General features: G+C 40.0%; 1 protein-coding gene across 2 annotated transcripts in view; it reads left to right on the top strand.

The window, feature by feature from the left end:
- ARHGAP18 (Rho GTPase activating protein 18) overlaps positions 1-9,050 on the top strand; it is a 39,453-nt gene extending 30,403 nt beyond the window's left edge. For both annotated transcript variants that reach the window (XM_017739456.1, XM_017739457.1), the window contains 3 exons: positions 2,708-2,832; positions 3,981-4,042; positions 6,680-9,050. In XM_017739456.1, coding sequence (XP_017594945.1) covers positions 2,708-2,832; positions 3,981-4,042; positions 6,680-6,771 — 279 coding nt within the window. In that variant the 3' untranslated portion in view covers positions 6,772-9,050. The remainder of the gene's footprint in view (positions 1-2,707; positions 2,833-3,980; positions 4,043-6,679) is intronic.
- The last annotated feature ends 4,008 nt before the right edge of the window (positions 9,051-13,058 follow it).

Genomic DNA, 13,058 nt, shown 5'->3' with positions numbered 1-13,058 from the left:
CAGTGCCAGATTACTTACTAAAAAAATTGCTACCTGCTAAATCATTTCTCTGTGTCTGGTTTTCCAGTTTTTTGTCCCAAACTAGGCGCAGTATTTTGCAGCCCAAAGGGAACAACTGCTTTGCATTTCTTTCAGATTTTGCCTTCCATGTAACAAGAACCTTTCGAAAATCAATTTTGTTCTTCATAATGTTCATGCCCCATACCTGCTTGGTATGTTTTGTACCTTTAATAAGTATATATAATATTCCATCATTAGTGAAAATATTGCATAGTCACTTACATTTCTCTCTGCACCTAGAGTGAAAAATATTTAAGCGTGTCATGAAAAATGGAATAGAAGAAACTGGGAGAGACCCACCCCAGATGCTATAGCCAGGCAGCTGCTCTTCTTTGTGATACGTAGATGCAAGTCTCTCTGAAAAGGAAGGGTTTGAAAGAAGATTAGTACCTCACAGGTGACTGCTGTGCCTGCTGCAGACTAAATGTTGTAGGCCAGTGTATTTTCCATCAAGTAAGGATATACTGTCTTCAGTTTTTTTAAGAGTGCAAGTACCTAATTCAGCCAGGGGTTGCAGTGCTTTAAATCTGACCTGAGAGGGCCTGTGAGGCAGGAGAGGGAACTCACAAGCTGAGTAGTGTAGGTGACCCACTCTTCAGTGCGTTGTCAATTCTCTCATAGGTTCATGGCTTAATATGTTGTGATATGGAGCCCCTAATTTGGGTGTTTTGGGTGTCGTGCAGATAATGTCAGCATTGGTCCTTCTGTCATTCAGCTCTTAGAGGCTTTAGGCCACATTTTCTTTCCCACCAACTTGCACGGTGTATGGGCTAGGGGATGCTCAGGTTCTGTTCTCTCTGTAGTTTGGGAGCATGAACATATTGTGCAGCTGAGCATGATTTCTCCCGGAAATGCAGGTGGTAAAAGTGGCAAAATGCATTAATTAGCTGAGCTAATAATGATTCTCAGTGAATAAACAAAGTAATTATTCTGTTTGATCTGTGACCGTAATGTTACAGCTCTGTGGACATTTCTTGTTCTTTCTCTCAGATACTCAAAGCAGACTGCTTTTTAAATAATTTATCATATGCCTACTGTGTAGCAAAAAAAAAAAAGTTATTCAGCTGAAAGTGGGAGAAACTCTGCTAAAATCAACTGAGACAAAATAATAAAGAACTGTATACAAAAATGAAAGCTAGTTTAAATTTACCATGCTGAATTTGATGGAAGACCAGTTAGGGACATCTATAAATAATCATTTCATCCGTAAAAATTTCATTTCTTTTTGCCAGGATCCCAAAAGTTTGGAAAGAGGCAAAAATTTTTAAGTAGGATTTACTACCTAGCAGATGGCTACAGACACTGTTTCCGTAGGTGGAGGCCGTAAAGAACAGATCTGACAAATTTAGAGATAAATCTAGGGAAAATCTCATAGAGATCTCTTGCAAACTTACAAATCTTTGATTTCACAATTACTACATAGCAAATTCTCAATATGACGGTTCTTACTGCTTTGGACAGAAGTAGTTATGATGTCCAGTATTTTTAAATCAATAAATAATAAGACTGGACACAAAAGGATTGTTTGGTTAAAATTGCTCACCGTAACTCATCATTTGTACAGTAATGAGCCTTCAGCTTTCTCAGGAAGCTGTTCTTCTGATTCTGCTCATGTTTGTACTTGTTCTATACTCATTTAACTCTGATGGTTTCAGAGAAGCTGTTCTAGATTCACAGGTGCCCAGATTTATTCATTGATTGTGGAAGAAAAAAATATTCAGCCTTGCAATTGGCTAAATGGAGGGATGTGGGGTGGGAAAGAAGAGAATGAACTGTCATAATCAACCTTGAGTACAGAGACTCTTACTTTCCTATCAAAATGAGTACATTTGTGTAAAGGATAATGTAATAGGAATAGAAAAATCTCCAGGAACAGAAATTAGGACCTTATTCACAAATAAATTATGCCTTTGTAACTTCAAATGTCATGTACCTGCAAGTTGGACAGAAAAGCTGTTCTTGGAGCCCTCCTATTTTGTAGCTAATATGATTAATATTCATCATCAAGGACTTGTGGGTTGAAATAAAATACAAATCCATTACATAGTCAGACCTGCAGGTTGGCTAGCTGAATATATTCTGGACAAGAAATAGGGAGAAAAACCTGGAGTAGCGAATATCTGCTTTTAAGAAAGTGAAATTTACGAAGAGGAAAGAAGAATCCTTTAAAGTAGAATGATCTATGAGTACTTCATGTTTTCTTTTTTTTTTTTTTTTGGCAGGAAGTTCAGATTCAATGAAACTGGACAGGTTTCTTCCAGAAGTTTTAGTGGAGGGTTGGTGCAGGGGCATTGCCTGGTTTTCACGCCTGTAGCAAGACTCTTCCATATCAGTGTCACATGCTTCTCATAATACCAAAGCGTGTTCTTAATATAGCATATTTGTTATTTTTATTCTTAACATCTTTGAAAAATAATTAAACACTACTGTTCTTTTGTTCTGAAGTTCTCCCTGTTGTTATAAAGAGCTTTGAAGGTTGGATGTAATTAACTGAACTGCTGTGTAGTTACCATGTGTTTGTAGTAAAGTGTAGTAGATAGTGAAGTACAGAGCACTGTACTTACTTACTTATTCCATACTGTATTTTGAGAAGCTCATCAAAGCCAGCTGCTAGCAGCTTTGTTCCAACACTCTTATTGCTTTGCAGACTGATGTTCCTCAGGGAGTGATACGGGTGCAAGCGCCTCATCTTTCCAAAGTTTCCATGGCAATACAGCTGACAGAAGAACTGAAAGCCAGTGATATAGTAGCCAGGTTTCTCAGCCAGAAAAGGTATAAACATGTCTTTGTTTTGTTATCATGTCGGGAGAAGTGTCTCTTTATTTATTATATCAAGAAAATTTTTAAAATACTCAAAATTCAGGTCAGTTCATGAACTTTTGGGCTGAATTTAGCCATCAAAATACTCACTTGAGGAATTAATGCTTTTAAATGTCATTGAAGCTCAGGAAGCCTTCAGGAATACATGAGTGCTGTTAGTAAAAAATTAATTGCTATTTAATCTGATGGGTCAGGAACAGTTTTGTCATTTTCTGGGGACAGGTCAGAAGGGAACTCCAAGAAAACAGAGGAATGAGGAAAGAAGAAAGAAAATCTTGTTTAAAATAATGCTTTTATATATAGCAGCCTAATAGGCATTGGAATATAATGATGTGCAAATGTCATGCACATGAAATGATTTTAAGGGAAAGCAATATTTTAATTACTCAAATCCATTCAGAAAGGGAGGAATTTTAATCAATCCTTTGAAAAAAAAAAATAAAATTAGCACACCTGTTCATCATATATAACTATTCAGCTAAAGCAATAATATGGTATATTAGTTGACATTAAGAAGATGCTTTTTTCTAAATGCTGTTTTTAGAGGTTTACACCACTGTCAGAAAGTTATTTTCTGGCTGGGCTTTAGCATACATTATCACAATTAAGCAGTGAGAATAATAGAATCCCTTTGTAATATAGGGACTTCATTCTTCCACTATTTTTTACTTCTTTTAGTTGCAGTACAATTAAATCCAGTAAGAATGTGGTTTCTACCACCCAACCATAATGCTTTTTCTGAAATATGGAATATTTGAGGGAAATACTTACTTTTTCAGCAGCAGTAAAAGAAAAATCAGAGGGTAAATATCAAGCTACTTGCTAATAACAATGAAATTCTTTTCTAAAACCTGCAGTTTCCTCACATGTCTCTTATTTTACCTTTTCTGTAGTGTATTGCTCATGTGCAGGACTGTTCATTTGCACTAGCATGCGAGGGTATTCTTGTTCACTGACTGTACCAGCAAGCATACACACAAAGGATTTGTGATGGGTTCAGTTCTGATCTTAATTAGCATAACTTCTCCCAGACATGTCTAGGTGACTGATCCACAAGCTCCTTCGTAATACCATCATTCATTGTGTTCTGTTCCCTACAGTGGAAATGTCCAAACACTCAAGAAAGAAGAGGTCTTTCTTTATGAAATAGGAGGAAATATCGGTAAGAATGGCTTCTGAACAACTTCTTTTGCTAGAATAGGATTCCTTGGCACACTGTCCATGGGTTTCACTGTGGTTGCATTTTTATTCATGTCCCTAGTTCTCCCTGACACTAAGGCAGTTAACCTTGTGGAGAAGGCAGCAGAGATGTTGGTGTGATTATTACATTAGTAGTATCTTATTATCTGTCCCAGAGGAAGTTGGCAGCTGTAACAGATGTTCCTGATACGTATGTACAGTGAATAAGCACGGAAAGTTTGGATACAAAGGTGCTTGAAGTTAATCTTACTCATCTCTTTGTACTGAGGCTTAACAAGTGAGCTTACAGTCCTTCATGTTCTGCATTTGAGTGTCAATTGCAGGTTCCTTTGGGGGGCAGAAAATGCTCAGTCAGAAAATGACCGTGCGATAAAATTTTCCAACAGTTAGTCTTTCCTGCTCTGCCTATTCCAGACCCTTTTAATTAAAGGAAATAATAGCAGCTCAACAAAGCTAATGCCAAGGATAATTTTGAACACAGTTCTAAAATTTTCTTTCATGAATGCAAGAGTATTTTTGCATTAGGAATCAGTTTCTAATCACAGTATTTTTCAAATGCTCAGGAAAACAAAAAGAGAACTAGAAAGCAGTTGTAGATTGGACTTACATTTATTTTTTCCTTAACTGTGACCTGTTAAACTTATTTATAGTTATAAAATTAAATGCAGTACTTCTGTCCTCTGCAAGTTTAGATTCCGTATGTAAATTGCTAGTTCTACCATTTTTTTTACCTAATGACTACTATAAATAAATTTTTTTGTATGTGTGTCTAAACCAAATGACTTAATTAAAAATAGCACTTCCCTATGTTTTCTGCAACAGATATGTTTTAGTATTTTTACTAAATCTGATGGCAAAAAACAAATAGAAGTTACCAAGATAGCTGGATGCCAGACGAATGTATTATATGTTCTCTTGCATATCTAATATGTACATACATTTCCTATGTCTGTTAAGGCAGGTTGCAATTCCAGATGTAAGACTTTTTTAAAGGAGAGGAATATCTTGTTTAGTCTACAGAGGTGTAATCATGCAGGAAAAATTGTTTTGTAACAGAATTCCAGTGAAACTGGAACAACCTACTATTACTTTAAGCATGTGACAGAATTTGCATTTCCCTTGGAGAAAGTGCACGGGTAGTTGCAGATTTGTTTTGTTTTGTTATGATGTAAGTTAGAAAGCTTAGGTGTTTTCTCTGTCAGAATGATTTACTTCCAGAGAGTTTCAACTTTAATCAGTCCTTACTAGTCCTTATTAATACTCTCAGTTAAGGTAAGAGAAGCTCCCTGCCTTTAACCTGATGCAGAGTTTTAAGTAAACCAGATAGCCTGACCTTTGCCATCTGTCTCTCTGCCCGACGGGCTTGAGTCATGTAGAGGGAGCCCAAAACAAGAAGACTTGAGGGGCTCATGACAGAAGACTCATATCCTTACACTTATGCTCGTAATTGTAACAAGCACTATGTTGTGATCCTGTCCCCTAGCAGGTGTAGCTGCTGAATGTCTCCAGACATTTCTTGAGTAGTCAATACACTGTGGGACTTCAGGGCACTGAATGGGACTTCTGCCCCTGCTTTGTCACCAGGACTGGCTGGATAGGGACATTGCAAAGCACTGTCCCCATGCTCTCACTGCCTGAACACGCTGCACTGTATGGAGGAGAGGGGTTCAGCAACATGGGCAGTTCTGGTCACAGAGGATTAAAATCTCTAGGACTAAAATTCTAGAGAGAGCAGATGGAGACTGCTCCTGCTTGAGCACAGAGTGTTGCCTTCTTGCCTGCTCTGTGCAGGGAGTTCAAAGAGCTGTCAGAAAAACTCAGCTGCAGCATTCCACCTGTGCTTGCCTCCCGTGTCAGGAGTGCAAGTACTGAAAGCATCTGTCTGGCACGAGCCATCCACCCCATCCACTTGCACAGCGGAGTAGAAGAGGGGCTGTGATGTAGAGCTGCAAATGCATGAGATAATGCTTTGCCTGCAGGGGAGTGGGAAGAATGTGCAGATCTTGATAGATCAGCATATGCTATTCTCATCATAGCTACTAGACATAAATTAATTGCCTGTAGTGTACCAAGAATGGTGTACTACTTTCTCCTCCTAGGACAGCAACTATTACAAGTGCAGAACAGCTGACTTAAGAGGAGCAGGATAAGGAGTAACAGCTTCTTAGCAAGGAAAAACCTTGCACAAACTTAGCATTTAAAAAGGGGGAAATAACTTGAAATTTTAATTAATATGCAAATGTGGACATTGTTTTTGGATATAATCATGAGAAGACCAGGACATTGCTCCTTTTTTACTAAACTCCTGCAGAGGCAAACTCCCATCTGCGTGGTCTGTGTGAAGAATCTGACCTAGAATGAAGGGGCTACCTAGAGGTAGAACAGCCCCTCCTCTTCTTCCTTCTTCCTCTTGTCCCCTTCCTCCCTAAAGCAGATGGGAAGGGTAAGAGCACCTCCAACTTTTCTGTGCGTTGTCCTTTGTTAAACACCACACAGAGACCTTGAAAATGTAAATGGAGTAAAACGGTAACAGGAACTTTGAAAGTTGTTTCCTTTCTCTTTTGTTATTGGTGTAACCACATGTCTTTTCTGTTCCTAGGAGAACGTTGCCTTGATGATGATACCTACATGAAGGACCTATACCAGCTCAACCCAAATGCTGAGTGGGTTATAAAACCTAAGCAGAGCTAAACTCACAACTAATGGCAAAACCTCCAACCTGTGGACTTAAGTTGTAAGGCTGAATGTTTCAAAGGGATAGTGTGTCCTTTCAACATTCAACCATTATGTATGTTAATAGAACTTTATCCAGTTTAAAAAAAAAAAAAAGGTGATGGTGATCCAACAGTTATAACCAGTAAACTTTCAGTTTTACTTGCGGCAAAATTTTGGAGACAGCGCAGTTTTCCCACTCATGTTTGAAACGAGCATAAGTACCTTATGTATTTTATATATAAGTACCTTAAATGTTTTAATGGCACTAATCTACCTCCCATCTGGTAGGTCTTGTTTAAGAAGAATTTATTTTTCAAACAGGTGTTTAACCTCTTTATATTAGAGATCTACAATCTGTTTGTTACCTTTTTGTGTTCATATAGATCTTTTCAATGCTAGTACAATAGAGAACCAAATCCCGATCACCACTTCTGAATGGTACAGTACTAAAAATACCTAAACCAGTCATATGAATTTCCCAAATAAGTGTGAATTTCACAGGAAAAAACTGCAATGCAATGTATTTTGTCTTTGGAAGTCCTAATTTAAAGTTTGATGAAAACTATTTAAAAGCAACTGTGAAAATGCTTTCTATGCAGCTTTTTTGCTAGATCTTTTAAGTATTTTTTTTTCTTACTCCAGTTGATTGTACTCTTGAGATTATTAAAAAAAAAAAAAGGAAAGAAAAAGCAAAGAAAGGCTCACGTGACAAGGTGAGTCTTTTTAAAGCTCACTACTCTTGGCATTGTCGTTTCTGGCATATTGTCATGCACTAGAAAAACCTTTTAGGTTTTTCAGTAGTGATATGCAGCCATGTTACATACACTGATTTCAAGTTTTTTGGACATCTGATATATTGAGTTTTGTCAACTGCCAAAACTTTTCAATTACTAGCACACAATAAAAACTTTCAGGAAAAATAAAATAACCATGGAAGGAAACTGTAGTCTAAATTTCATAGGTAGCAAACCACTAAACCTTTGACTCAAAACCAGTGTAAGGGTCTACTGTGGATATTACCTACCATCAGCTTTATATCTTGGTCTGTCCTGGACGAGGCTAGAAATCAAGTTCTGATTTCCCTCTAAGCCACTTCAAAAATTAATAGTCCAACAGAGAACTATTGCAAATCCGTCCCTTTGCAGGGAGGGACTGAAAGCTCCCTGTGGAATTCACTGATAATGAATTATAGACTGATGAGGCTTGTTGCAACACAAAGACCTGTGGCCTGGAGCTCCAGAGTCCCAGTCCCACAGCAACACTTTGGGCTCCCTAGCTTGTGTACCACTTTACAATTTATTTGTAAACTAGCTCAGCTGTGCTCAAGTGCTTACACCTGCGTGCTGACTACCTGAAGTAACTACTGTGAAATTGTATTCTTGGAATGAAATACTTTCTTTCAATGCACACAAAGAATTATATTGACCTCACAGGGAATATTATACATACAATCAAGGACTGAATGACTTTTTTTTTAAGTGATCAAAGCTGATTAAAGGAATAAAGGACCTTTCTGCTGAGCTTTGGATATGGGCCCTGACTGTGTTGACAAAGTAACCACTGGAACACTCCCTTTTATATACAAGCAGTGAAATAGAACCCTGAAAGGTCATAGAAAAATTAGACAGCTGCTGATTAGTTATCCACAGCATATGAACAATTTTGGGGCCATGTGTATTTATTGTTTCTTAAAGTCGAAGGTTGTCTTCATATGAAGAGGAAGCACTGCACTGGATGGTTCTGAAAAGCAGGATGAGTAAAGGAGGAAATTTTTCTAATGTGACTGTACTGCCCTCGATGCTCCATCTAGCTGGGTATCCCCATGTGGTATAGCACTGTGCCACTGCGGGCAAATCCTCTAAGACAAATCACTTTTGTCTGTAGAACAAACCACACTCCCTGTTCTTCAAATGTAAGGAATAGAGTAGCAAAACAGTATAATGCTTAGGTAAACATTTGTGAACCTAATGTAATAAATATAAGGGGGTTTTTTTTGACATGTAATACAAAAATGATGTGTGTTTTCATAATACATTATAGTTCTGTAAAAGATTACTTGTTACTGGAACTCTAGGTGTTATTTTAATCAGGAGCAAAATGCAGATGATAGGAACAGCTGTTCCTAACAGTTTTGGTATAAAATTGCAACCAACCTGTGGTTATGATCTCTTAAATAACTTTGTTTTTGGTTTAGTGCCATTATTTTTTTTTTAATTTAAAAATGTTCTTTTATAATTAAATGTTGTTTTTTCTGACTTCTTTTCTCATTCGAATTCTTATGTTTGTGCATAAAATATACCCTAATGACACTAAGCTATGATTATTTCAAAATTTCACGTTTTACATCTTTGTAGAGAGCTTGTAGTTTTGTGTATGACAAGAGACATTGATAAGTTAAAGTCTTGCAAAATGAATGCCTGCTGGAAAAGGAAATAACTGGCTAGAAGTTTAGAACTTTGTTGCAGTTGCAATACACCTTTGCTAAATCTGTAATATAGGAATTACTGGGTACATGCAAAGGAGCAGGAGACTTCTCAGCGCTGATTGAAAATACTGGCTCTTAATTCCTCATAATTAAGTAATTAAATTAGGGCACAAGTGGGAAGTCCAAAACGAATTCAGGTAAGCCGATAAGAATCTTTTATAATTAAAAAGACAATGCTGCATTAGTTGATTATTTGGGGTAATTTGGCAGGCCACCATTGTTTGAGTGATGACTTGGGAAACATGTATGCAAGGGTTCTTTCACGCAGCTGACAGATTAATGATTTGCAACGCTAAGTGTGCAACCCTGTGCAGGCAGAACAGCAGGGTCTGGGGAGAAGGAGGCATGGGGAAGAAGGTGATGGTCCCTCTTACCACTGCCTGGATGTTGTAGAGCATTTAAGGATGGTTTTGTGCTGAAAAATCCTCTGGTGTATATTGGTGGAGGGACGGGAAAGGTCCACAGTGCTCGTATGGGGGGTATGCACCTTCTCACACTGGCTGTTCTTCTTCAAAGACTGCAGAGTTTGCACTCATTTTCCATAGCCTCCTGTTCTTCCCCACTTTGTGTGAAGCACGTGCACCATCCCTGGATATCCATGGGTGCTGGGAGAAAAGGTCTCATCCCAACCGCCTGCCCCTGTGTGAGCAGCAGTGAGGCACGTTTATCTCACATTGCAAGTCAACAAGCAGCATCTGTGAGCGTTCCACTGGAGTTTCAAGAAGACAGTAGGGAGCAGGAAGATGAATGGGTCTGGATGTGTTGGAAATATTGGCTGAATTTCTGTCAGGCCTTTCACTAAGCAGTGGCATGACTGAGATGAATTCAAGGATAAGGAGATGCACTTTTTGGCAGTGAGCCAGCCAGCAAAGAAGAAAACATTTGAGAAAGGCCTGCTTGAAACTTTTCCCAGCCCATTATTTCTTTGTCAGACATTCTTAAAAGCAATGTAACTGTCCAATAAAACACACTCTTTTCCTAAGTATTGAGTTAAATTGCAGCAGCAAGCTAACTCGGCGAAAGATTGCTAAAGAGATTTCCTCAGCATCACACTTAAATGCATCTTAGGATTAGTTCTTTGTTGTGCTTCTATCTTTAAAAGGTTGCAGCCATTCAAAAAGTATAAAATGTGTATGTGCTAATCTTGCAGCAATATTTATAATAATATTTTTTATGTAGAGCAATGTTTTAAAGATATTCATACCACTGTTTGTGTTTGCACACAGACCACATCTGAGGGAGGTAAGTACCTATCATCCCCATTTAACAGATGGGAAGTGTTCATAAATGGCTGGCTTGTGGCTAGAAGGGGTGAAATCAATCTGATTTATAGAAACCAAATATGATCCTCCAAAAATTGCTTTAAAAATCTGCTATATTGCCAGTAACAGCAGTATAGCAATCACGAATATGTCTTCAGGGGATTCTTTTAATAAATACAATGCTGTAATTTTTAGCCTGGTTTCCAAAGGAAATTTATCTGGGGTAATCTTGCTACCTTGTGTGTGTCTTCACCTAATTACTTTTGAGTCTGTTGGCAGACTTCAGTAATTTTTGGCAAATGCAGTGGGAGGGAAGGCATGTGTCAAAAAATAATTAAGCTTCTATGGGCTTCATAAAACTAGGTAGTAGGAGTCCTTGGTTGAATGGGGAGATGACAGCATAAGCTCCACTTTCATTTAGGCACCAGCACAGAAGTGTGAGAGAAACCATACACATGCTCTGGCCATGGAGGAAGGCTGTGCTTGGAGCTCACAGCCAGCCAGTGGGATTTGGCATCAGGCCTTTGGAGGCTTGAGAAAGCACTTGCTTGTGTTGCCGCCTGCTTTCTGAATCTTCTTTGTTGACATGATGTGTGTGATTGTTGCTGAAGCTGCAGTTGTTCTCCTGGGCTGGCTTTTGGGGTGCAGCCTCTCTGCAGCTTCTGGTTCGTACAACTCATGCCCATGCCCATACCCTCCCTGTGGACTGAACGCCTTTCCACCTGAGCCGTACCCACAGCTGAAGGCATTGGTGCAGGTGAGGAGGTGGGTAGAAGTATCTCTCCTCACTCTGCTTGTCGGGCTCTTGGGAATTACCTTCATAATCAGATCTAAAACTGGGCGGTATCAAAGGACTGTCTTCACTTGCAGGTTTTAAACCATCGTGGGACTACAACTTGCCATTCATGAATCATATGGGAATGGTGGTGGCTCAAAAGCCCCGCAGGTGTTACTACTCCTTGACTGTCCATTTTGGGGTGACTGAAAGGATCCTTCCTTCTCCCTATGGCACGGTAAAACCAGTAACTAATGCTCATTTGCATTGAGAGCCACAGTCTCTCTATTTTACCTATCGAATGAGCTTTGCCCTCTGTAATGTGGCTACTCCTGAAAACAAATTGTCTCGGTTCCCGTGAGCAGTTTGCTCACATGCTGTGTCGCTAGATCAGGTCCTGCAGGGACAGTTCTGTGCTTCTTTCCAGTGGGACTCCCTGTGCCTTCCGAGCGGTGACACCGCCACCTGGTTATCCACACACGGGGATGTGCGTTTGCCGTCCGCCGTCATTCACCGCCTGCCCGGGACAAGCGGAGGGTCAGTCCTACAGCACTCGCTTCTCTATTCCGTGTCCAAGGGCCGCGTCGTGGGCAGAAATCCCTGGAAGCTGCCACGGGAGGCTGTAGCTCGGTGTCTTGGCCCGGCCCCGCCGCGCTTTGCCCGTGTTTTCACTGCCGGGGCGGGGGCGGCGGCAGGTGGCGGTGCGGGGCCGCGCTCCGCCCCGCTCCGCTCCGCTCCATGGGGAGGTGACAGCCGAAGCTTCGCTTTTCTTTAGGCACCGGAACAGAAGCGTGGGAGAAGCGTAAACATGCTCTGACGGTGGAGGAAGGCTGTGCTTGGAGCTCACAGCCAGCCGGCGGGATTTGGTGTCAGGGCGTTTGGAGGCTTGTTTGGAGAAGTGGTCACTGTGTGTTCCTGTCTGCTTTCATGCCATCCATCCTGGAAGCTGCACCAAGTCATGTGTTTAATTTAATGCATGTTCTCATGCCTGTGGCTGGTGATGCAGTACATAATTCATGTATCTGAGATGGTGCAGCAGGCAAGTTCAACTTCGATGTCCAGTTCTCTGGACACAGTGGAACTGTGAATATAGAAAGCTTTGCACAGCATAAAATCACAGGCTTGAGTGTGTTACTGGGTTTTCCTTGCTCTTTATCAAGATGCAGATGTACAACACACTCCAAATGATCCAGAATAAATGAAGGAACACATAATTGCTTGGAAACATCTGAGGTTCCAAACTCTGAGCTGTGTTGGATTAGCAATTGGAAAATGGTTTCTTGTTTATTCACTTTCCCTCCTAGTCTCAGAAGAATTTTTTGTTTTAAATCTTGCTGCCTTCTAATTTTTGACTTAGTTGAAGTTTATAGTGTGTCTTACCTAATTTAGTTGTCTTGATTATGTTATAATATGTTCCCCCATTAGCTCTGTTAGTTGTAAGGCAAATGAGCTTCTGAGCCCTTATTCTGGATGTTCCTCCTCTGCTACAGTCTGCCAGAAGCTGTCTTTATTCATAACTCTCCTTCAGTCTGTGCAAAGAGAGTTTCTTCCAGCAGGAACCTGGGCAGGTGAAGTAGTGCTGAGGCTGTCCTGAGGCTTTGCATGGCTGTGAAAGACAGAGCAGTGTCCATTGCAGTATTCCTGTCAGCCTGCTGTGCATCGGCCTCATTCAGTGCAGTGTTTTGCTTCCATAACAGCAAAATCTTAGGATGTGGCCCAGTGATATCCATTTGGAATACTG

This window comes from Corvus brachyrhynchos, unplaced genomic scaffold, assembly GCF_000691975.1.
Source record: "Corvus brachyrhynchos isolate BGI_N302 unplaced genomic scaffold, ASM69197v1 scaffold14, whole genome shotgun sequence".
Lineage (NCBI taxonomy): Eukaryota > Metazoa > Chordata > Aves > Passeriformes > Corvidae > Corvus > Corvus brachyrhynchos.
Note: the sequence above shows the minus strand (reverse complement) of the source record. Positions and strands in the feature narration are given on the sequence as shown.